The sequence below is a fragment of the Podarcis pityusensis genome (assembly GCF_964106645.2).
Source record: "Podarcis pityusensis genome assembly, chromosome: 4".
Lineage (NCBI taxonomy): Eukaryota > Metazoa > Chordata > Lepidosauria > Squamata > Lacertidae > Podarcis > Podarcis pityusensis.
Window position 1 is genome coordinate 70044489 of NC_138027.1, and position 25784 is coordinate 70070272.

At 39.6% G+C, this 25784-nt stretch overlaps 1 protein-coding gene across 1 annotated transcript in view; it reads left to right on the forward strand.

Moving 5' to 3' along the window:
- The window catches only part of PUDP (pseudouridine 5'-phosphatase), a 63224-nt gene extending 41746 nt beyond the window's left edge, over window positions 1-21478 (forward strand). The window contains exon 4 of the mRNA XM_081001453.1: window positions 19813-21478. Coding sequence (XP_080857579.1) covers window positions 19813-19989 — 177 coding nt within the window. The 3' untranslated portion in view covers window positions 19990-21478. The remainder of the gene's footprint in view (window positions 1-19812) is intronic.
- Window positions 21479-25784: the final 4306 nt, after the last annotated feature.

Genomic DNA, 25784 nt, shown 5'->3' on the forward strand with positions numbered 1-25784 from the left:
ATCATAGAGTTGGAAGGGATCCTGAGGATAATCTGGTCCAACTCCCTGCAATGCAGGAATATGCAGTTGTCCTATACGGGGATCAAACCAGCAACCTTGGTGTTATCAGCACCAAGCTCTAACCAACTGAGCTATCCAGCTCATGCTTTGCTTTCTCCTTGAAAAAGCTTATTCATAATATTATTTGCTACAAGCTTTAATTGTTTTGTTTCATGTATTGGATTAAATACACTGCAGCCTGGAAAAGTTTGTTATAAGATGATAAAAATTCCGCCCTTAAATGCTTCTAGGATAACTTTTTTTTAAAAAAAAAAATTAATAAAAAAAACCTTTTGTTATTTTTTGTTAGCTAAAGAATATTTCATTTACTTTGTAAATGTTTTTGAAAACAAGGCTTTTCTGCCCTTTAAAATGGCTAGACACTGTGGTAGAATTAATATATTTCAAGCTTTTGGGGAAAATCTTCCTAGTCATCTACCTAAAGTGACTGATAATCAAGGCCTGCTTCAATATTCTCCCCTTGTGTGTTTGAAAGTTCCTATCTTTTTTATTATTGCTTAAGAATTTTCATCTTAAATTCTTTTGCACTGTTCAGTTACTTGATATCAAGGGGCATGATTTAGTTTGCTGCCCATACTCATACATAGGACTTGCATATTTGCTGCTTTTGAAGAGTCCCCTTAGATTCAAAACATATGGCTATTTAATTTTGGGATTGCTATATGAGAAATGTAAAGCCTCATTGATCTCAGAACTGTTTTTGTAGTTCCAGGGAATCACGTGCCTAATTTCTTTTTTCTCATCCCCTTTCCCACAGCTATTCCTATAATGCTATTGGGAGTAAGAATATTTCCTTGGCAACCTCACGTTTTTGAGGGCTTAAAAAATAAGGCTAGTCATGTTAATTTTTCAGTCACAGTTTGTTTCAGCAGCTTTTTCACGAACCTGTCAACTCTGATATTTGAGTTTTAATTTGCTCTTCAGAAAATAGTGTTAGTAAAACAGCCTCTCTTGCAACTTCTAATATTTATTCTACCGTTTCCTGCCCAGTTTTCTGCTTGCAATTCAAAATTGTTGAGTTAAAACTTTGTATGATAAGTAGGTTTTTAAATAATGAAAGAAATCATATGATTTCTTTGTTGCTGGACAGCTTCTCATGTTCAACAACATGTCATTTCCTTAATATGTCCTTCTTGAACCCAGACCATCTTCCTTATTGTTGAATTTGCTAGCCTTTGCTAGTACTTCAGTGAATGCTAGTCATCAAGCATCAAACATTCCTTATCTAAGCTAGCTTTTCCCCACCTATATTCCGGAAAATATCCTATCTATATTTGACCACCATGGGTGGGCATCCTATATTGGAAGAATGACAATGAGAATGTGTCTATGTTGATTTTGTATCTCTCTGGGTAGTTTTCAACACAATTCTAGTACCTTCTAGACATAGCTGTCAACTTTTCCCTTTTCTTGCGAGGAATCCTATTCAGAATAAGGGAATTTCCCTTTAAAAAAGTGAAAAGTTGACAGCTATGCTTCTAGATTGAGATAGAAGCTGGGGCCACGGCACTTCACTTCCATTCCAGCCTACAGGACTATTCATATAGGAGTCCTACTGGTATTCTCCCACAAGATTTTGGCTGTCACAAGATTGACTTCTATCATAATCCTGTTTAGCATCTACATGAAACCAGAGATGGCGTCTTCCTAGGGATTTTAACTGAGGTACCATCTCCACACTGATAAACTCTACTTCGCTTTTCCATCTAATTTACATGAAGCTGTGGATGTTGTAAACAGGTACCTGGAGTCACTAATGAACTGAATCACGTGAACTCAGTCCAAACAACACAGAAGTGTTCTTGGTTGGGAGTATATATGACTGCTAGATTCAGCTCTGCTTATGGCAGGTGGCAAGTCTCTTTCTTTCATTTTTCCTATTTATGGATTGCTAACTTCCCCTGCTTGGGAAAGATGCTTCTGGGGGTAGCTTTCCAACTCAAAGCACAGCTGAACCTGCTCTTTGGAGATGGGCAGACATTCACCTCTTCTCAAGAAGGATCCTTCAGGTCCTCTTTTTGACAGTGACAAGCAAGATGCCTTCAAGAAGAGTGGCATGATAACAGTTCTTCCCCATAGTTTGTTTCCAGTACCTGATATTCGCATGCCTCTGAATGCTTCCATTTCACCTCAACAAATGGCATGACACCCATTGCTTTAAGAGTTAAGACCTTTTATCTCCTATTCATTTTGTCCCTTTCGGTAGCTTGCCCTTGTAAATGTTTAAGGAAACTTGTGTCCTTGATCCTGAAAGAAATGCACTTTGTGCCCTCTGTTAATGGCTCACTGACTTCAAACTGGCCGTAAAGGCAGCATAAAATAAATGCACCTATAAAAGAGAATAAGAATTTAATAATCCCCTGCAAGGAAGCAAATCTCTTTTGAGACAAGCAGCTGGGAAGGTCAAGAAATAGACTTCGTAATAAGAAAACCCAAAACATTGAAGACTGAACATAATTGTCGTCTAAATGCTAGAGGAGGAAACTAATGAAAATTACACTGCTTTTTAGCACCATGACATTAAAATGATATAAGAATGAATGGAGAAATATGTGAAGGTCAGTCAATATATCTGCAGGAAATCCCATGACTTCCTTGCTGCAAATTTAGATCCAGGCTCCTGGTTCTTCAAGGCCACTGTCCTCATGCACAATAAAATCGTATCTAAAAATAAATAAATAATGAAATGCCATAGCTTGGTGTAGTTATAGAAAGGCATTTTGATGCATCTGTTTCAAGGATGAGAAAATAAAATTTTAGAGGGATATAACTTTCTGTATGCACACAACTTTATGTACTTCTTAAACAATATTTCTTTCTGTGTAATAGATTCTAATTATGTCTGCAGGCTTGGTGTGTCAAGCATAAGAGCTGATATACTTAGCAGTAAGCATTTTCTGAAGAGCAAGATGTGAATGATGAAGAAGAACAACATTTGTTTATAAATCTCATACTAATATCAGCATGTATTTGTTCTAATCTAATTTCCTGCAGGCATTAGAAGGATTCATCTATGGCAGTTTTTATATGTGCCAGTTCTGTGAATGCTTCATATTTTAAGAATGTTACACTGTCGTTGAATTAGTTCCCACAAAGCAAGCAGAATGTATGAAGCAGTTGTCACCATGCAAACATCGAAAATTTATTCACCTAAACCAGTGGTACTGCCTCTATGCCATCGCGCTCAAAGGTGCTAACAGTCTTGCAAATTCTGTAAGTGAATTCGGAACTTAAAATAATAGAAACCCAGGGGAGGGGGAAATTCTCATAAAATGTTAATTATCAGAGGAAAATGTGCAAATTATTTTAAATCAAGGCATGTTTTGTACTGTGTACAGTCTGTCTTTTTCTGAAAGTTTCCTCCACCAAAAACCGGAAAGGGTGGGGGAGAGAGAGAATAAGAGGTTGATTATGGAAGGGCTTACCCAAAATGCAGACTTCTGAACACACACACACACACACACACACACACACACACACTGAACTATGGGAGATGTTTCTTGTGAGAGCTTGAGGTTTTCTGGGAAAGCTGTCAATGTTCTGCTCAAAATTCCAGTGAAGCAAGAGACCAAAAAGGAACAGTACCTTGGACTGCTCCAAAGGGCCATGCTAAGGTAGCTACAGGATATGTTTTCTCTGTGTAGAAATGGAAACTTGATGTAGGCAGACAAGACCTGGAATATGGAAGGTTCTGTTTCCTTTGAAAAGCTTGGTTGGCTTGTTAAAGGGCCTTTGACTTATTCTGTAATCTTTCCCTTCTTAAGGCCAGGGAGACTGAAGTACTGCATCAGCTGTGTTATCTGGCAGGGAGAGCCCTGCAGAAAAGACAGTTCCCCCAGCCACCCATGCTAGCAGCCTGAACCTTGTCTTGATCAGAGTTTTCAGTTCCTCACTTCAGGGTCCCTACGTTTTCCAGGATCTTTGTAAGTGGAACAAATGCCATCATCTAGAGCCCAGGGAGATTTGTTAATTCTTCTTCAGGCCTTCTACACAGTCATCACAAACTGGCCTTCAAATCTTCCCTAGTTTTAAAAGTAGCTTTTCATCTGCACTCCTTTAAAGCAGCACCGTACCACTTTAAACAGTTAAGGCTTCTCCCAAAAGATCCTAGGAAGTGGTAGTTTATCAAGAGATAAACTGAGAGTTGGTAGGATATCCCTTTTCCCCTCACAGAGTAACAATTGTCAGATTGGTTTAACAATCAAGTCCGCTTTCCAGAAGACTCTGGGAAATGTAGCTTTGTGAAGGGATAAGAGTAGCTATGACTGGTTCCAGCTGGTATATCTACCACTGAGCTATATTCTTATGCCCTTTTCAATTCATTTAGGGCATAGCCATTACCTTTGGACCTCATCGTAGTTATTCATGAACTGGTCATAGATACAGCCCTGCAGATGTGAATTCCAAGGAAAGAGCAATAGCAAGGCACCTTTCAGATATCTGCCCCATATGCTCCTGAGAAACCCCTTTGTTTCCTGAAAGAGTTTGGAAAGCTACTGGCATAATTAAATGTTGACCCAAAAAGTCATAGCAATATTGCAGGGTCTCCTCACACGCAATGTCTCAAATAAATTTGAGAGTGCTGTCTTCTAAGCAATACATGCCAACCATCTGGAAGAATTGGGATAACCTCGTTTGTAATATGACCTCGTTACTTTAGAATCACATCATTTCTATCCAACTGCCACTCAAGAAATACATCCTTTCACTTGATTACATCCCAAATAGATACAATAAAGTTATCATTTCTTCTCCCTCCCTACACCTTTGTAAAAATACATTCTGTGAATTCCTCTGTACCAAAAAAAAAAGCTGCTTTTTTTCCGCCTCAAAATGGAGTAGTGTTTATGCAACAGCGAATGTTGCCGAGTATTCTAATTAACAGCTCACTGAAGGGCATTCAAGACATGCAAATGTAAAGATTTCTATTTCTGTGCTGCTGACTTGTTTTCTTCAAATGATGCTCACCTTAACCTTGCATCTGTGCTACTGCTTAGTTTGTTTTCATGGAGTTTTCCCATTGTATAGTGGCAGTAACTCAATATAGAGATCAAAAGAACGATGTGCCTGTGTGCAGTTACCTAAATATCACCTTTATGTAAACATCTGAATATCAGAGTGATCCAGCAGTTATGAAACATTTTACCTTTCTATGATTTACACATTATGAGTTGATTATAGGAATTCCTCATTTTTGACTATGAAGTGTGCATTTTGATATTTTGGGCTTGAGTTGCTGGCTGAAAGGATTGGCTGTATTCCTGGAGATAAGAGAGCGCTGCAGCTCCAGTGGATGGTCAAAAGGGCAGTGTCACAACAATGGTTCTGTACAATCTGTGGAGCCCCAAATGCACAACAAAAATGTCCTGATTCAGCCAGGCTACATTTTATACATACATGACGGCTATGGACAATGGTATAGAAAATATCCCCTGATAGTCACATAGGCTTCAGCAGTAACTTAACAGAGTACAGTGGTACCTCGGGTTAAGTACTTAATTCGTTCCGGAGGTCCGTACTTAACCTGAAATTGTTCTTAACCTGAAGCACCACTTTAGCTAATGGGCCTCCTGCTGCTGCCGGGCCGCCTGAGCACGATTTCTGTTCTCATCCTGAAGCAAAGTTCTTAACCTGAAGCACTATTTCTGGGTTAGGGGAGTCTGTAACCTGAAGCGTATGTAACCTGAAGTGTATGTAACCCGAGGTACCACTGTATACGAAAGAAACAAGTTGAGTCCTGTAGCCAACTCAAGGTTTCCACAGCTTACTGTTCTTCAAACTTTAAGCCTTTAAGGTGAAGCCTTCACCTTCTAAGTTGACTCAAGGACTCCACTCACTCCCTTGTTCAACGTTCCACTTTGGGGTTATTTTAGTGGAACACGCAGCTTCTTTATAGATTCTCTTGGAATCTGACAGGTCCCTTGGCAGTTCTGTGGAAATTGCGTTCCACCTCCAAAGTCTATAGGATTGTTCCCACAAACTCAAGAGACTGGTTCTGTCCATCTGTATATGAAGCTCTATATGGGTTGCTCTTGCTATTCCTTCCTTCCTAATATTCAATCCCTTGTTAGAATGTTCAGGAACACACATTTAGTTTTACAGTGGTACCTCTGGTTACGTACTTAATTCGATCTGGAGGTCCGTTCTTAACTTGAAACTTCTTAACCTGAAACACCACTTTAGCTAATGGGGTCTCGTGCTGTCACCACGCGGCGGCAGCGGCACAATTTCTGTTCTCTTTTTTATTTTTTATTTTAAAATAATTTTTATTAACCGACCAATCAAATCAAATCACATCACATAAATTCTGAATTACAAAGCCGAATTTTAAATTTTTGTTGAGGGGACCCATATTTCAAGTTCCGAAGGGGGATTCTGATCATCTTCTTGCTACTGCGTTAATATCCAAATCAGTCCAAATAAAGTTCATAATTCTATCCAGTCTTATCTTGCTGTTTCCACATCTCATCTTGTTCGTATTTTTTTTCTTTTTTTCTTTATGATCTCTTCTGATAATCTCCTTAAGCAGATAAACACCAATTATAATCCTGTGTGAATTTTTCCGTTCGTCCAATCCGCATATCGAGATGGTTTCCATATATCATCGCTTTCATAAATAACATCGCTCTTTCCATCATTAATCTCGCAAAACTGTCGCTCTTAAGTCCCTCTGAGGAGTCTCACCCACAATATAAAAACAGCTCTATTTTCCTCCCAGACTTAAGTCCTCCGACAGAACTTGCCAACATGGCGACGGTATTTTTAACTGCGTCATTCCAAAGCTCTTATACTTTCCACGATCTTCTTAAAACATGCTTTGGTTAGAAAATTTATCTCCACACAGTCATAAATCCACAACTTAAGTCATTAAAATGACATTTCTGACTTGTGGGGGGTGGGGATTCTTGGTTAATCACTTAGAGGGGAAAAAAGGAAAGTTTTCCCCCCTCCCCCATCCAGTCCCTTTGCGTATCTTCTCATGATTTATCTTGTTCCTCCGACCCGTCTTGTTTATCAGAGATCTCTTCAATTAGCAGTCTTTACTCCCCCTCCTTCCTTGAAATATGTGCATTCGCTTCCTCCTAATTGTTTCTTTTGAAGTTCTTGCAGCTAGAGGCGCGGATCAGAGACAGCGTCCAGGAGCGCCGAGATCCACAGGAGGGCATTCTGCCTAGTGCCCCATCCCCACAAATTCGGGGATGGTATAGGGCACAGCAGGCAAGGGCAGCCCCCCCACAACCTTGGAGGGGTAGGGAGGCCATTTACTCCCATCACAGCCTCCTAATTACCTCGTGTGGGTCGGAGAGATGTTATTGTCAGCCATCTTCCGATGCGCCCCTAGTGGCCCCTCACAATTTCTGTTCTCATCCTGAAGCAAAGTTCTTAACCTGAGATAATATTTCTGGGTTAGCAGAGTCTGTAACCTGAAGCGTATGTAACCTGAAGCGTATGTAACCTGAGCTACCACTGTATGTGGGTTTACAGACTCCTCTTGGGCAGGGAGAAAGTTCAGAAACAAACACACACACACATATATATACACACACAAACAGAGAGACGCACCCTTTGGGGAACCAAAATAAGCAGCATTTTTGTTCTTTTAAAACCTAATTCTTCAGACGCTTTACACAGCAGGAGCCCCAAATTGCAAATATTGTAGCTATTTAAAATTCATTTATTCGTTAGTACTTCAATAGGACTGCTGTTAAGTGGGTCACTCAAACACATTCTCCCTTTTTTCTAGATATTCTGTACATCAAAAGCAGAAGTTGAATAATACAAAAGGTTTATCATGACATTACTAAAACTGTGCACTTCGAATTTCCATTTTGTATCTTCTTAAATAATGTACAAATAACTATTTTTGCACATCTTGGCAGCACACAGCTCTTTATTTTTAAATTATCTCAAAACTATCTTAACAGTAACCCAAAGCTCATTCAAATATCATTTTAATCTATTGTCATATGTCTAGGATTACATAGCCTCTATGTGTTGCATCTTTTAGGTTGAAATGGTCCAAATGGAACCGGGCCAAGCATTTTTGTAGTTGCTCTTGAGGAATGAAAAGATACCCAGGCACATGTCTGTACCTTTTGAATAGCAAAACATTGCAAGCAGTTAAAGGAACAAACTTGCACAGCTCTAGAATGAAACAGATTGTATAGGCTCATTTTGAAATTGCTGTTTCCAAAGTCGTCTTTTTTATTTTTTTTCCAGAATTTTATAGAGAATATTAAACTTCAAACTCCTGATTCTATTTTAGGTAGGAGTGCTCTGAACTATCTCCTCACCAAATATCAAATATAGTCTGTATGTGCATGGGAGCTTATGGTTTTAACTAGTCATTTAATTGCCCATAGGTTACAGAGCACTGGCATTAAAAAAATGGTTTTCACAGTGAATATGTGATAAGGAAAGGGCGCTGAATAATTTTCTGCAGGAAGTTTGTGACTTTGGTGTAATGGCTGGTATCCACAAACTATTTGAGGGGAGATGATCAATAGCTAGACCCACAAATGGTGGTGTATCCACAACACATATACTGGGTGTTCTACAACTGTGCGCCCATATGAAGTCATACTGTGATGCCTTGCCTGTTGATGTAGTCTTAGTTACAGGATCTAGGCAGCTGATTATTTCTGTCTTAATGGAATCCTTGATTTAAAAGGTAAAAAATGCATTTCGACCCTTCCCCCTTTACTTCTCCGGAGTTGGACCCAGCAGAAGATCCAAAAAGTGCTTTGATGACTAGATTGTAGCAGCCCACCTCACGGGGCTCAAGGTGGTATACGTGGTTCTTTGTAGAATTGCAGGTGACATAGTAGTCAACAGGTAGGGTAGAATTCACCAATTCCCCACACGTCACTATTTATACAGATCTTGTTGTAAAGTACTTCAGTGATTAATAGAAAATGATACATACCGTACTATCAGTGTGCTATCATGGTTGGTGAACAAGCTGTATTTTTGAAGTTGTGTCCTTGTCAACATATCCTTAGGTCTTCGTATCAGTATAGCAAATTTATATTGGTGATGTATGAAATGTACAATTTTTACCTGTTAATCCATGAACTGCAAGGCAGATTGTGGAGTTTATCTGTGAATGGCACCAGGTGCTTTGTCAGTAGGCAGCTAAATGCTAATTTTATTCTCTTTGGACAGTGTTAAAAATTCATAAGGGATAACTTTTTATGCTAAAAGATTACACTATTTGATGCTGTTTTGAACAGGGATGGAAACAGATTATTATTATTTTTATAGCAGCAGCAACAAGAACAAATGTGTCTGGGTGCGGCTTTTTTGTTTGTTTCTATGATCACAAATGGTATAAAATTAATGAAAGAAGCTAGCAACTTTTTAAAATTCATTCCCACTGCTTGTGCCAGTGCTTAAATTCATCTTTTTCCAAAGTGTCTTTAAAACTTCTTCAGGTTTAAGACCAATTTTTAGATATGAATCAGCTGGAAGAATTTTCCCCACTGCAAAATTGCTTTGATGCAGTACTTCCAAATTATTGTCATAGCTGCATAGAGATGTTCATTGTGTCTGCACTCTTATTGAAAGCTTAATGGAATGTCTACTATACCTTCTCAGTGTTTATTGGGCCATTCATAAATGGCTTTAAAGACTTGAAGCAGAACAATCTTACTTCCTTAGTAATCTCACTCTTAATTTATTTTAATGCTTTCTAGACAAAAGCTATTCATATCCAGTATCAAGAACAATCTTAGCTTTCATAGCCATCAAACCATGTTATTGAGCTTAATATATATCAGCAGTGTAGCTCTATAGAAAGTAGCTACTAGGCTTATTGAAAAAAGCTGTATGCTCTGTACCTAATTTATGATATCAAGAGTAGTAGTAATAATAAAATGTAAAAATACATTTTTCACTTTTTGAGCCAATAAGCCTGATTTCTATAGATCCACGATCCCGCAATTATTGCAGTAATATAGTACAATTGCATCTTCGGCACAATTAACTTGCATGATTTCAACCTTGTGCGGTTGAAAGCCAGCTGGTTGAAATTGGGCAAATTAAATGCTTGCAAGGTGGGGAGCTTACAAGCTCTTTTGGGGCTGGGTTTTCCCAGCACAGAAAGAGCGTCCAAGTTTTCCTCCTTGCTTACAAAGCAAGTCCTGCTCAGAGTGCGGGCTCTGGAATGCTCTCGTGAGATTCTGTGGTAATTCGGATGACCCTGTGAGATCTTGTGAGAGCATCCCCGAGCCCGCTTGGTATGCCAGCTCCAGAAAATAAGGATGCTCACATGGGGGCAGTTCCAAGGGGCACTTCGAGTATATGTGTTTTGGCATATATGCACCATCCCCTTGCATAAGATGCAATCATATTGTATTCTGTATACCAAAACCATTTCCCCCACCCATTCCCTGGCTTTACATTTACATTTCTAGGCATCTCCTATTGCTTTTTTCAAATTATGAAAAATAATAGCTGTTAATTGTAGCACTCAAGCAGGGCTAGATGAAATCCAGTTAAACTACTGCAGTATTCTTTCCCTCCACAGTGAAGAACAGCACTGAAAGCTAAGACTGTTCTTGATACTAGATATGAATAACTTGCCTAGAAAGCACTAAAATAAAATTAAGAGTCAGATTACTAAGAAAGTAAGATTACTAAGAAAGTAAGATTGTTCTGTTTAAGAGTCTCTTAAACCATTTATGAATGTCCCAATAAACTAGACATCAACTTTGTCTCATTTTGTTTTCTATATAGACATCCCATGCATCCCAATGCTAGAAAGAGTTAGTATACAGCCTAGCAAAATATTTTTTTAAAGGAAAATTGTGTTTATAAATTGCTGTGGGGAGGAACTAGCCTTTCTAGGTTTCTCTAGGCATTTTTCCTTCCTTATATCCTCCTGCAGTTGTAAAATGGGAGGTACATAGCTACTAAATTAAATACCTATTTCTGAGTATGCTTTAGGTGCGTAATATATACATTCAAACTCTGTCAATGGTCAGTGATTCTCTTTAGGATTTTACTCTAATTGTTCCACAACTTTATTACAGTGGACCCTCGGGTTATGTTACCTTCGGGTAACGTAACTTTCAGGTTGCGAACATGGCACACCCAGAAGTGTATACTTCCAGGTTTCGCCGCATGCGCAGAAGCGCCCTATCGCGCTGCGCATGCGCAGAACCAGCGTCTCATGTTGCAGACTTTTCAGGGTACACAAGGACCCCCAGAACGAATTAGGTTTGTATACAGAGGGTCCACTGTGATGTTATACTAAGATCTGTAATCAGTGGGTTTACATTCTTGCTTAATCAGTGGCCCTATTGTACTGTTAAGTATTTTTCTTCTTTTATTTTTGTTGTCATTATTTTAATTCTATTTCAAAATCAAATTCCATGTTTTAAAAACTGGTGTGGGGGTTTGCCACTTGTCACCTGTGAGTGCCAGTGTGCCACCAGTATTTCCTGTGAAAGTTCTCAGTAAATATCATCTCATAATTCACAGTGCTTGAGAGACTGTTTGCTCCTACTGAGGTCCCATTTGCACAGGCTCGGTCTCTTCCACATGTCTCAAACCTCTTTAAACATGCTCTCATTTCATTGGATGCAAAATCAGACACCCACCTCCCTTCCATTCTGATCAAAGGCTGGGTGAATCAGTGCAGCAGTGGTTTATGTAGGCAACTTTTTGCTGCTAATGAAAAAAACCACAAACAGCATTTTGTTTTCTTGACTTTCTTCTGCTCTTTTTGACTTGGCAGCTATTTTGTGTTACGCCACACCCGTAACACTTTCTTAAAATTCTAAATGTGCTCACTGGCCCAGAAAGCTTGGGGACTCCTACTTGAATCAATAGATGCTTTACTTGTTTTATAGCCCCACTAGATGTTGCATTTTCAACTGCAATAGATTCTGCTTTGGAGGTGGGAAGATTTTATCAACAAGAAAAACTCAGAACATATAGACTAGCTGAGAAAAAGATATGTGGCTGCATACACACTTAAAGCACTCTGTCCTGAACCCCTGGCCTACCTGGCAGCAAGTCGGTATGCTAAGTCCAAAGTTCAAAATCTGAGATTTGATCCAAAGTCAAAAGGTCAGGGAACAAGGTTCAGGGTCAATTCAATTAACCAACTCTGAAGTCCAGTAGGCAGCATACAGTTCAGAGTCAAACCTGAAACGCCTAACTTTTGTGTAGATTGAATGTTGTGGCACACAACAGGACAGGACAAATCTGTGATAAAGTGTCAGGGATGGACTTAGCTGCTCAGCACACCTTCTGTCTCCTCAAAATCTGTTCCAGGAAGCATTGGAGGTGCTGCAGTGGCAGCAGGGGAAATTGGCAGAACTTGTCTCCCTCTCCATTCCAGAGACAGAAGCCTCAGTTGGAGCAAAGAACCAGTGTGGGGACATATTTGATACCACATAATGATGCTTAATTGTCTTAGCTCTGTGCTTTGTTGTTATAAGAAAAAATGTTATTAGACCCAATGGTTATTCTTACAATAGACAAAGGAGTCATCTTGGATTCAGGTACAGAGAAAGAAAACAACAACAAACAAAATATAAGTGTATCAGTCTTTTTGAGAGGCAAAGTGGCATTCCAGCTTGCACTCTTAATAACTGCTGGAGTATTCTCATATCCTTGGATTTAGTATATTAATAGGGAGGGGGAAAGGGCAGTTGGTCATCACTGTGAGTCCATTTTTTTTTTTTAGTGACCTCTGCAAGACTCCCATCATTTGATTCAAAATACTGCTGGGATGGTGACAATAGGTGTCAGTACCAATAAAAACTGAAGGAAGATTAGGTACATTTATTTGTTGCAGCACTAAAGCCACCGTAATTATGGGTCATTTTCCCAGCTTATTGGTAATTAAGTGTTTTAATTGCCTCCGGTTCCAAAGAATTAGTTAAGCTTTTCCATTATGCATATTGCATTCCACAGTCATTGTCGTTTTTCATACAATAAGCTTAATGACATCATGGAAGTCAATTAGATCTTTCAAGGGGACGTACTGAAGTATATTTATTTATACTGTGTGGATTAAAGAAAAAGTTTCTGAACAGCCTTGATAATGGTGTTTTGTGCAACGCAGAAGTATCTAAAGGCCAAGTATGCCAGAGTTGTTCCCTTTTCTGCTTTCTGAATGCAGTGGGAAATTGAAGAGTGTGGATTTATGTCTCAGACTAGCTAGATTGTTCACAAAGCCCACAGACAGGAGAGCTCTTCCAGAATTTTACAGCAGCTGTTCAGAGCCTAGCAATGTTGTTGGGTCCTTATTACTGGCAGTATCAACAGTCAGTAGTCTCTGACTGAAAGAATTTTAAGGCATTATCATAAGGAATTCTTCCGTTATTTCCAGGGGTGTTGGTAGGGAGGGTTGGCATTTGTAATTCAAATTAAAACCCTACATTACCCAGAATGTATGTTAATATTTTAAAATTAATATTTGCCAGTGGCTAATTTGAGATATTTTAAAAGCATTCTTAGTATCTCTTGTGAAAATGTCTTTAATCTTCAACTTGAAATGAAAACTAAGTAAGAGAATTTAGTGAAAATGAAAAGATGCTTTGTGAAGGGAGAAGTTAAGAAGTTGAAAAGAATTCATATTAGCAGATTGTAAAGTATTGTGTCTCAGTTGTATTTTTTTAGAAGACTTTTTTAGAAATCAATTTCATTTCATTGTTGTTCACTGATATATTGATGGACACAAGAGGCCTGTCCCTAGATGGATAAGGCACAAATAAATGTGCTGTGTGCAGTTTTGGGGCTGATAACCGCCGATAGGATAGCTCGCTCAGTAGAGAATGAGTCTTAATCTCTGATTACTCTTAATCTCTGGGTTTTGGGTTCCAGCCCCTTGTTGGACAAAAGATTATTGAATTGCAGAGTGTTGGACTAGTTGACCCATTCCAGCCCTACAATTATATAACTACGACTCTATGGCATTTATATCCATTCAGATGCATACTTTTGAAACTTGATGATTAAGAAATGTGTCAGTATGGGTCTGGCCTTTTTCTTCTGTTTCTCATATTGTAACCTGAGCATGAGCAAAAGCAGCACTTGTCCGAGAGTGCCAAGTTATGGCAGGGAACAGGAAATGCCTGGAGAAGAGATGTGATGATCCTAGGTTCTGCTTAGAAACAGGTGACATTAAATAATTTCCTGAGAGTTTTGTCAACTGAGACTAATAGCAAGAGCACCTAGAGCACCCGTCTTCCAGATGTTTTGGACTTCAACTTCCATCATAAGAGCATAAGAAGAACCTGCTGGATCAGGCCAGTGACCCATCTAGTCCAAAAACATCCTGTTTTCACAGTGGCCAACCAGATGCCTGTAGGAAACCTGCAAGCACAAGAGCATTTTCAACAACTGGTATTCAGATCACAGAGGCAGAACATAGTCCGCACCGCTAGTATACATTGATAGCCTATTTCTCCATGAATTTTCCAAGTCTTCTTTTAAAGCCATCCAAGTTGGTGGCCATCATTGTCTCCTGTGGGAAGGGGATCCACCATCCCTGACTATTGGACACATTGGCCGGTGGCTGAAGGGAGCTGAAATTCAAATCTCAAAGGTACCAGGCTGTGGAAGACTGGCTTAGATACTTGAGAGTTCCTGAATGTATAACTTGCTGTTGAAATGGAATACTCAGGATGAAACGGTGAAATCAACTATGATTAAATGGGCACAAGATGTAGGACATAATATTATGATGGCTGACTGGGAACAGTTATGGACCACAGGTATGAAGTTTACGGCATGTAACGCCTTAAGAGAGAATATAATGAAAATGATTTACAGGTGGTACATGACACCAGTCAAGCTCGCAAAAATATATCACTTGCCCGATAATAAATGTTGGAAATGTAAAGAGACTGAAGGTACATTTTTTCACCTTTGGTGGACGTGCCCAAGGATTAAGACATTCTGGGAGATGATTTATAATGAAATGAAAAATGTATTTAAATATACCTTCCTGAAGAAACCAGAGGCCTTTCTCCTGGGCATGGTCGGCCAATTGGTGCCAAAGAAGGATAGAACTTTCTTTATGTATGCCATAACAGCAGCAAAAATACTTATTGCAAAGTACTGGAAGACACAAGATCTACCCACCCGGGAAGAATGGCAGATAAAGGTGATGGACTACATGGAACTGGCGGAAATGACTGGCAGACTCCGAGACCAGGGAGAAGAGTCGGTGGAAGAAGATTGGAAGAAATTTAAAGTTTATTTACAGAAACATTGTAAAATTAAGGAATGTTAGAAGGAAGTTGGAATGAAGTAATGTGGTTTTAGCAGAAATGCTATAAAGGATTAAGAAAAAACAGATTGTTAAATGGTGAAAGGAGGGAAAGTAAAGTTACATTATATTAAGATAAAATATAGGACAAAAATTGGAAAAGATGGAAAGGACTTGCTGAAATAGCTAACTGAACTAGAATACAAAAAAGGGAGGTGTGAGGAGGTCAAGGAAACAAGCAAATGAAAGATAAGTTATGGGAAGGTTCATTGTATTTTTTATTCTTTTTTTTTTTCTAACTGTTTTTATTTTTCTAGTTTTTTCCCCCCCTTATTGTGATGTGATGTTTTGTTTTTGCTTAATATGCTGTTTTCTATTTTCTCTTTTTGTAACCTTTTACATCTTAATAAATATTATTTTTTTTAAAAAAGAGAGTTCCTGGGGAACACCTTAGCAAGACTGGACCTTGATAAGTCCATGTAAAAAGACTGGGCATTAAATGAAGTGGTTGTAAATAGCATGAGGACATCTCCATCCATATCCTTCAAACTTCATTTCTTTTATGCCTCTCTCATTTCCCCTCAGCTCCAGTTGTAGTTTCCACAGGTTTTCTAGATGTTGGGCTAAAACCATGTTTGAGCAATATGGGAGATATATATTTTATGGTCATGGCTGGGTCAGAAATTCATGCACCTTTTAAGTGAAACTCTGCCATACTATGACTTGATTAAGTAGACATAGCCACCATATGGTAACCACTGGTGGAGCAGGGGGAGCACACCGCCCCAGCACCATTGGGGAGGGGGGTACCATGGCAGCTGCCCCCCCGGACATGCGCCGCGCACCCCCCACTGCGCCGGACCATGCAGCTTCACCACTGATGGTAACCTCACCAACTGGAGGATAAAGTATTATTTCCAAAGATGGTGAACTAAAATCCTCTTTATTCTCTATTCAGTATCTTTGGCTGTTTGGAGTGCATGCTTCTAAATTCCTTTGTGCTTCTCTGATTAGCCATCTCCTTGGTATGTTTCATTACTTAAAGCCAAGTCCTTGTATTTTCGACATGTGCTCAGATTTGTATTGCCAGCCAAACTCGGAGACAAGTCAGTATTGAGTCATCCTCAAAGTTTGCATGAAAATTCATCAGTTTTGATTTGCAAAATTCTGTTTCCCCTAGTGTCGCTGCCAGGAATCACCCTTATACTTTAAAATCAAATAGATTTATAGCTGCAGTTTTGTTTAACTGTATGCTTCTGTTCCCAGTTACTGAGCATATTCTACTCCTAGTTTGAACCTCTGGAAATTTTAGACCTGGGTGGTAGAAGCAAAGCTTCCTTCCTTCCTTCCTTCCTTCCTTCCTTCCTTCCTTCCAACATGTTTACATGAGCACAAGCTTAAGGGCCAGATTCTAGCTGGATAGACTCTGATATGCATCCAACTCAGAGGAATTGAATTTTGTCCAGTGCTGGCCCTGCCTTATTATGGTCTGCAAATGAACAGATTGCTGCATCCCTACAGCAGGCTGCACAATCACTGGAGCTAGGTTGTTGCAGGTTCACCTGTGATACAGCATTCATGAAAACAGAAGATTCATTGTGTCGTGGCTTTGTAGAAGCATAAGGAATCTTTTAATGGCAGGGGGCATGATTGTTCCTTCAGACATCCTATTACCCGTTTATCAATGCCGTTCAGAAGTGTGGCTTCCCTGTTGGGGAGAATGCTTGCCCCGAATACATATGGATTCTAATCAGTGTCCCAGATGTCCTCTTCCTTTTCTCCAAGAATTTTTTATATGAATAATTAGTCACAATGGGGACAATTTACAGTCTGCAAGGAAAACACTTCTTACATTTATTCACAAAGGAGTCAATTTAAAGTCTGTGAGGGAAATGCCGTGTTTCTTAATTTTGATCCAGGACTAAAATACTTTCATGTATCAGTATTTTGCATCCTTAAGGGTACTGTTGACTGTGCCACATTAGGCTGCGGAAAGGAAAAGGCAAATAGAGTTATCAATGAGAACAGAACACCCTTTTAGCAATGCACAGATACAGACAAACATCCTACCATACCACTAAATGTGCAAGCTTGAATTCTAGATGTTGGTTTGATTACTAATTTATTAAGGGATTCAGTATTTAAGGGAATATTATAAAGCTTTTAGAAACTTCCTCATTTAAGTGAAATTAATTACTGCTTAATATATTACACCTTCCTGTACTGACATATTTAACACCTGACATAATTAATTTGTTCTATAAAATCAATGTGAGGCGAACCACCAGAGTTCCTTAGATGCCTTCTGAACAAGGTTATCAATTTATCTATCATCTCATGCATTACTTGCCTTCCAACTAGGAGCTCAGAGCAGTGTACTTTGAGCTAGCCTATTTTTCTCAGCAGCCCTGCACAATAGTAAGGCTGAGGGATGCTGACTATAGATGTTCAAAGCGCTCGTGCATGGCTCCTCCCACCCCAGTTTGCTTTCTCTTTTTGTGCTCTTTTCTTGCAAGCACTAAAACCAGAATTGGGGAACTGAAACCAATGCCCCCCCCAACAAAAATTCATTTCAACACATGAAGAAATTGTTTCTGATAGACTTCTACATCTTATGCAAACCTTCCACAAATGGTTGACCAAATGCATTTGTTGGTTTCTATTATTTTTTTCAAGAAATCAGAAGAAAAATAGACACTGAAATCTTGTCACATCAAGATGAAACGTCTATTAATATGGAATTTTTTGCTTCAGATTGTAGTATGCAATGGTAGCTAAACTGTTGTATTAAAAAAAACCATAAGTGTGTAGTAAGTTTTACTGAAATATTTGCCTTGCATTTTCAATTTATAAATTCAGAGTTAGCACTTAAATTGTTTTATTCTGACCTTTTCTTTCTACACTCCTAACACATCATTTGAGACAAACTGTAGACCAAGAGATTCTGTTCTCTTATGGTGATATAAATCTCTAATATTTACAACTTAACTGAAGGGGGAGGATACAGAACAGTGATATTTTAGTAACAAAATGAGCTCATTTAATTTTCACAATACAGGTCTGATGTGTATTTATTGCTTAATAAAGAATTGGTTCTCTATTAAAGAATAAGAATGACTGAAATAAAATGTCATCATCCCCCCCTTAAAATTTGTATCTGGTTGAGAACTGAGGAATACATAAGTAAACGAATAAGAAATATTTCGGCTATAATGTTCTTGTTTTGTAATGACAACAATAATGCACAGTTCTAGCCACGGCACTGCAATAATGTTGTGTGAAATAGCTGCTTGTCTTACTGGATCAAATGTTTTTATGGTGAAATCTGTCATAATTGTCCATGAACACCATTGAGTGTGGAAGCTGCAGTCAGAGTCAGCAACGTAATTGGCACAAGAGCCTGTAGAGAAATGGGTCAGTGCTTCTGACTGTTAACCAGAAGGTTGGTGGTTTGAGCCCACCCAGGGATAGCTGTGGACAGGATTCCTATATTGCAACCGGTTGGGCTAGATGACCCTTACGGTCCTTCCGTCTCTACGATTCTATGATGAACTGGCATGTAGGAGCTGGCACATTAATGAGCTTTGAAGGAAGTTGTTCACCCAAATGAGTCTGAAGGACTTTACTCGCTGCCTTTCCCTGCTTCTCCTGGATCATTTCCTTCAGCTGAGAACAGAAGGAGAACCTGTTGGATCGGGCCAATGGCCCATCTAGTCCTGCATCCTGTTCTAACGATGACCAGCCACATGCCTTTGAGATATCTATAAGCAGGACCTAAGCACAACATCACTATCCCCTCCTACATTTTTCAGCCACTGATATTTAGAAACATGCTGCCTCTGACCATGAAGGCAAAGCATAGCCATCATGGCTAGTAGCTAATGATAGCTTTATGGTCCGTGATTTTGTCCAATCCTCTTTTAAAGCCATCCAAGTTGATGGCCATCATTGTGACTGTATTCAGACACCATTTTCCCAATGTTTCCTTAGCGGATAATTTCCATTTTTGGAAATCTGGAAAGTTTAGTGCTCATTTCCATGTTAATTGCTTCCCAAAGGAATCTGTTTGCAACCCATTTAAGAAGGAAAATTGCAGGATAAAATTGGGGGCAGTATCTTGGCATATAGTTCTTTCCATGGGTGAATCATGGGGAAAGAAGAAGCACAAAAAAAGTGGTGACTTTTTGAATGATGTCCGCTTTTGTGTCATACTACGGCCAGTAAACGTTAATGAAATTAAGTGTGACATTGCGGTATATTGATCAAAAAGTCACAGTTCCACAATTCAACAGGCAATTCCATAGGTTAACTATGCACTTGTGTGAAGAAGTCTCTTTTGGTGTATATGCATATGTTTAAAAATGCATTCTTAAACTACTGGCATTTTCTAAGTAAAGTATTCCCTGAAGACTGTAAAAAAATGTGTATATGACATAGGAATTAAAGCCAAATAATTTCATTTGCTGGATATACGCAGAATCAATTTTCTGATTATGGTACTCTGTTTTCTTTCTACTTCTCAGTGTCTTGTCTTTGAAGATGCCCCCAATGGAGTCAAGGCATCACTGACAGCGGGAATGCAAGTGGTGATGATTCCAGATGAAAATCTGAACAAAGATCTTACGAAAGAAGCAACTCTAGTACTCAAGTCGATGGCTGATTTCAAACCAGAATTGTTCGGTTTACCACCATTTGATTGAGAATAGTTTAATTTTTAAAACATTTTAATTTAGCCATATTGATTTCAGGGGAAAAAGGCTTTTTAGACTATTGTAATCATATGTTCCACTTTTATTATTAGACTGCTGAAAATAAATCTCATTTATTAAAATTGCACAGATGGAAAGATTGTACACCAGACCCCTTGCCCTTGAAACTTACAGCCACTTAGATGGGAACTCAAAAGGCCCACCCAGTACTAAACACAGGAGGTAGATTTTCAGAGGGATTGCAGCATATCAGCTGTGATCGCGAAGAAATGTATCCCACCCAGACAGCAGTTAGCCTTAGGCACAAAGCTCTCATTGGTGCCAGTCATTGGGATCTTGAAAATCCTCATAGGCCATCATGGAGTTAGGGATTGGCTGAGCAACTATTTCCATTCTGATTAGGTCTCATTGGCACTCAATTATTGGTCTAGCCCATCTGTTCAGACTCATTCTGTCCCATTGTACACATTTTGCCTGCCCTTTTTACATTAAGTGCACATTGTTCAGTGCTCTTCATCTGTAAAATATTCAGTTTGTACACCTCTTTTACATAAATTATGTACTTTTGTGCACAGAAAATGCATTGCAAAATCTGGAGAAGTGCATAATCTGACCGGGCGTTCCGATCCACCCGCAAGTTCAGGTGTGTCAAGTTGGGTTGGACCATTCCAAAAAACAAAACAAAAAACCAGATCAATTACTCCCGCATCACTAAAAGCAGTATAGGGAAAAGCAGTATATGCAGGTTCCTTTACTGTGTCTAAATGGGCCTTGAATTATGTCTTGTTTTGTTTTTTTTCTGCCTTGCTTGAAATTCCGCATTTCTATAATGTTCTGGCTTCATCTTGAATGGGGGATATTATGTACTATAAGCCCATGATACAAAATCTGTTGCAAAATTCTTACTTGCCTGGATCAAAGCCAGACAAACAGGTTGTAAGACTGCAGGCAGGACTCTGCTAATTTGAACGTTTCTTTCAAAGTAATTGTTTTAGTTGTGTGGTTATAATTCCTTTATACAGTTGCTACCAGCCCAACAGAATATTCTCTTGTCGTTGTCTTTGCTTGCACAGACTGGCCATGTTCCTTTGCTGTTCTGTTTTTATTTTCATTGTGCTTTTTCCTTCCCCAGCAGTGCCAATGGTAGAGAAAACGTCTCTTGCTAGCCTCAGGATCCCTCTGCTAAGTGCCAAAACAGTTCTACTTCTCCTCCTCCCTGTTTATCTTGATTATCTTGATTAACCTTGTCTGGTGACTTCGTGATTGCATCATTTGTTCAGATTCAGTTTGCTGGGTGATGTTTTCATTGTTGCCTTTTCTGGCGCTTTGATCAGAACTGCACCATCCTCACATGTCTTGAGATGGCATCTGCAATGTTGCCCATGGAAAACAGAATTGTATGTACCTAGCACTGACCCGTATTCAAATTCTTTATCAGGAAAAAGCAAATAATTGGATTTAAATAAATTCTTCTAATCAAGGTGTTTGCATTTTTGTTTTTGTTTTTCTTTTTGGTAATTCCATTTCTGCTATCCCGGAGAGAATGAACAGTGAACCAGGTAGAATGGTGAGGGCCACTTCCTGGATATCCTGCTCTGGATTCTTAAAGGTTCACCTGATACCACCCACATGTTCTCAAGCTTATTGCTAAAGAAAAGGAGGCATTTTTTTTTTTAAGAGGGGGGAAGGATTGTGGATTTTATGATGTTACAATATTGTGCCTTATACCAAATCACAAAGTGTGATCACCTCAACTGAAAACTTATACCTAAAGTACCCTAAAGCTTATACATTTGTTTTCTCACCTACATGATTATAGGCTACTTGGTCAGTACTATTTGGAGTCTTTAATGACTCCCTCAAGGCAAATCTAAAAAAAAACGTACCGTATTTTTCGCTCTATAAAACGCACCAGACCACAAGACGCACCTAGTTTTTGGAGGAGGAAAACAAGAAAAAAAATATTCTGAATTTCAGAAGCCAGAACAGCAAGAGGGATCGCAGCGCAGTGAAAGCAGCAATCCCTCCTGCTGTTCTGGCTTCTGGGATAGCTGCACAGCCTGCATTCACTCCATAAGACGCACACAAATTTCCTCTTACTTTTTAGGAGGGGAAAAGTGAGTCTTATAGAGCAAAAAAATGTGGTACTTTAAACACCGACAATTGGGAAACACTGGTCTGTAAGCACTCCAGTTGGAGGACAGCCTTTACCAAAGGTGTCATGGGCTTTGAAGAAGCACAAACTCAGGATGTAAGGGAGAAACGTGCTAAGAGGAAGGCACGCTTGGCAAACCCTCACTGTGATCAACTCCCACTCAGAAACCTATGTCCCCACTGTGGAAGGACATGCGGATCCAGAATTGGCCTGCACAGTCTCTTATGGACTCACTGTTAAAACCATGTTCATGGAAGGCAATCCTACTCAGCTACGAGTGATCGCCAAAGAAGAAGAAGAAGACTATTTGGAATGGTGCACCCAATGCCACTCTGAGTCCACAGAGCTGAGATTTGTAGCACAGTGAAACTCAAGTCTTATCCGTTAGACCAGTGGTTCCAAAACCTTTTAAGTGGTCTTACTAATTTTTCTGTCCGTTGCAGCAATTATAGCACACTGTGCTAGATGCTGTATGATTTAACACTATTTTTACACCCATAATATGGACCACTTGAATGAAGCTCCTGCATTAGGCTGTAGTTCAGGAGAATGTATCTTGAGTGCTATTTTTATAGAAAAAGGGATGCCGGAACTCACCATGAACACCTCCCTTGTTCTCTTATAATAGCAATGGCTGCCACCTCAGAGATGCTAGAACTGAGTTCTTGTGAGTTCCATGGGGGGGGGGGGGAGTCCTGGGTATCTTCATGTGGGAATGTTTTGTACTGCTTGATGCTTAATGGACTTCAGTCCCTCAGTTTTTCAGAAATTCTTGAATTCAAATTTTCTTTTGGGCCCATTAACCATGCATTACCTAGGACAAATTGCCTTTAATGGAGCTATTTATATCACACCTTTATGTAGCTATTTATATAGCTTTACACAGCCTTCTGCATCTTAATTCCTCCAAGTCTGGTAATGGAATCCTTTGCAATGTGTGCATCCATACCGTTTTCTACTGAGGAGGGTCCTTTCAGATCTGCTAGGTGCAAGATTGGAAAGAAGGTCACCCTTGCTCCTAACTTCACATCCTGAAGGAAAAAGAAGTACTCACAGCCCTAAGAACACTCCTGTTTTTTAAACAAGGCTGCATTTAGGAAGTGGCATGCAAAACAGTGCCTTCTTTGCAGCATAGAATAAAGAAGTAAACCTGAAATGGAGAATGTGAGTTGAAAAAGCCTCAGTGAAAAAGAAACATCCCTTAAATAGGTTCTATTGTTTCATAGTATTATTGTACAATCTTAAGGATTTCCTAAGTGCAGCCAGTCCTAAAAGCAAGGTTTTCAGTCAGTACTGATGGGCAGCTTGAGTTCATGCTGGGCTGCAAATGAAGAATGGAAAGAATTGGGAGTACGGTCGTACCTTGGTTTTCAAACAGCTTAGTTCTCAAACGTTTCGGCTCCTGAACGCCGCAAACCTGGAAGTGACTGTTGCGGTTTGCAAACTATTTTTGGAAGCCGAATGTCCAACGGGGCTTCTGCAGCTTCCGATTGGCTGTAGGAGCTTCCTGCAGCCAATCAGAAGCCACGCTTTTGTTTCCAAACATTTTGGAAGTTGAACGGATTTCCGGAACGGATTACGTTCGGCTTCCAAGGTACGACTGTACACTCAAGAGGACTGCTAATTCTTTCCTTTGAGTTTGGGTTATCTGACACCATGGTGATGTCAGGTGATTGGAGGTGGGAGGCCCAAGCCACCTACAAAAGAGGTCTGTGGTGGGGGATGAGGGCGTGAGCTCAAGATGTGGCCTACTGGCTGTATTCTGTTCCCTACTCCTGATATAGGTGATGAAATCCTGCCTCTTCTGCCCCCCCCCCGTACAAATTTGTTTTCTTTTGGAATAGTGGACTTCTCTTACTGATATTAAAATACGGTGGTGCCTCAGTTTAAGAACAGTCCTGTTTACGAACTATTTGGTTTATGAACTCCACAAAACTGGAAGTAGTGTTCCTGTTTGCAAACTTCACCTCGGTCTACAAACAGAAGCTGAACAGTGGAAGGGCACCGGTAGTGGGAGGCCTCATTAGGGAAAGAGCGCCTCGGTTTAAGAACAGATTTGGTTTAAGAACGGACTTCAGGAATGGATTAAGTTTGTTAACTGAGGTACCACTGTAATTTTATAATCCTAATGTCTTTCTCAGCAGTAATTATCCACAATCTGATTATTCCAACAAAACAGTCTTTGAGTTCCTCAAAAGATTGTGTTTCTCTCTCTGTCTCTCTCTCTCTGTCTCTCTCTCTCTCTCTCTCTCTCTCATCCCCCGACACATCCTAATCAATTGGGAACAATTCTTGTTCACTGTATGTGACCAGCTAAGTATTTGCAAGGCTGATTTCACATAGAGGGATTCTTGTTTTAGCCAATATTATTTCAAAGAAAGCATTCCACTCAAATTTCAACTTTTTGTGTTGCCAGGCACAGGAATTGAATCACACTTTTCATCCATTAGCTAATGTCACTATCTGGAAGAAGCTTTCAAGTGTAAAACAGGTGCCTCTTGGGATCCCTTTCCTCCATAATTGCTTGAGTCCAACTGGGGACTTATTAAGTGGAACAAACTCTAATAAGTCAGAATTAATAACTTTTTCTAAGTATATTTACCATTTACTATGACTGGAATGCAACAGCCAGGGCATGTCTCATTTATGAACTTTTCCCAAAGGAATGATTACAAAGGTATTGTAAATCTTTAGCAAATACATTCTCAATTTGTTAAATATTAGCTGTTACACACAAGAATTGCAAGGTCACCACCATACACTGCCTACAGTCAGTGTGTTCTGAACTGACCCTTGAAATGTAACAGTAACTTCTTTCTTCCCTAACATGATACACATGACAGGTATAAGGGAATCTCTTTTACTGTCATACCTTGTTTTGCGGCCGGAATCTGTTCCGGGACCCTGGCCACTAGCCGAAAAGGACACAGGGCAAAGCACTGTGTCTGTGAACATGCGGAGCAGTTTGCGCTTTTGTGCATGCGTGAAGCGCAATTTAGCACTTCTGCGCATGGGCAAGCGGCAAACAGATGTAACCTGTTCCGGTAGTTCCGGGTTTGCCGCGGACGTTCGCCGGAATGGACGCTAGACAAGGCGGACATTCGCAGAGGTATTACTGTACATGGAGCTATCTCTTACTCTGTTCTTTATAAACTAAATATTTATATAACTCCATAATCAAATTCAAAGGCAGTTTACAATATTTTATTAGCACAGTTTGATTAATAATCAATCTAGGGGGAAATGGATTCATTACTTGGGCATCTGAGAATCTTCTGAATAAATTCTCAATGAACCTGACCTTCAGACCTCTCAGACACCTGATGACTTCAGCATGCTCATTCACATAAGGGTGATAGCATCATAAAATTAGAAGTGGTGTCACTTGTGCTTATACGTATGATATAGTCTAGAGCAGGGCTGGGGAACCTGTGGCCCCCAATGTTAGCTGGCGTTCAGCATCCATCAACACTACTCAACAGAGTCAATAGTGGTAATGCGAATTGTAGTTCAACAACATCTGGAGGGCCACAGATTCAGCCATTCCTAGTCTAGAAAGTCATATTGGGAAAGGGGTTCCTGTCCATTGCCTTTCAACAGAAAATCCCCCCAGAACGTTGTAGGGCTTGGC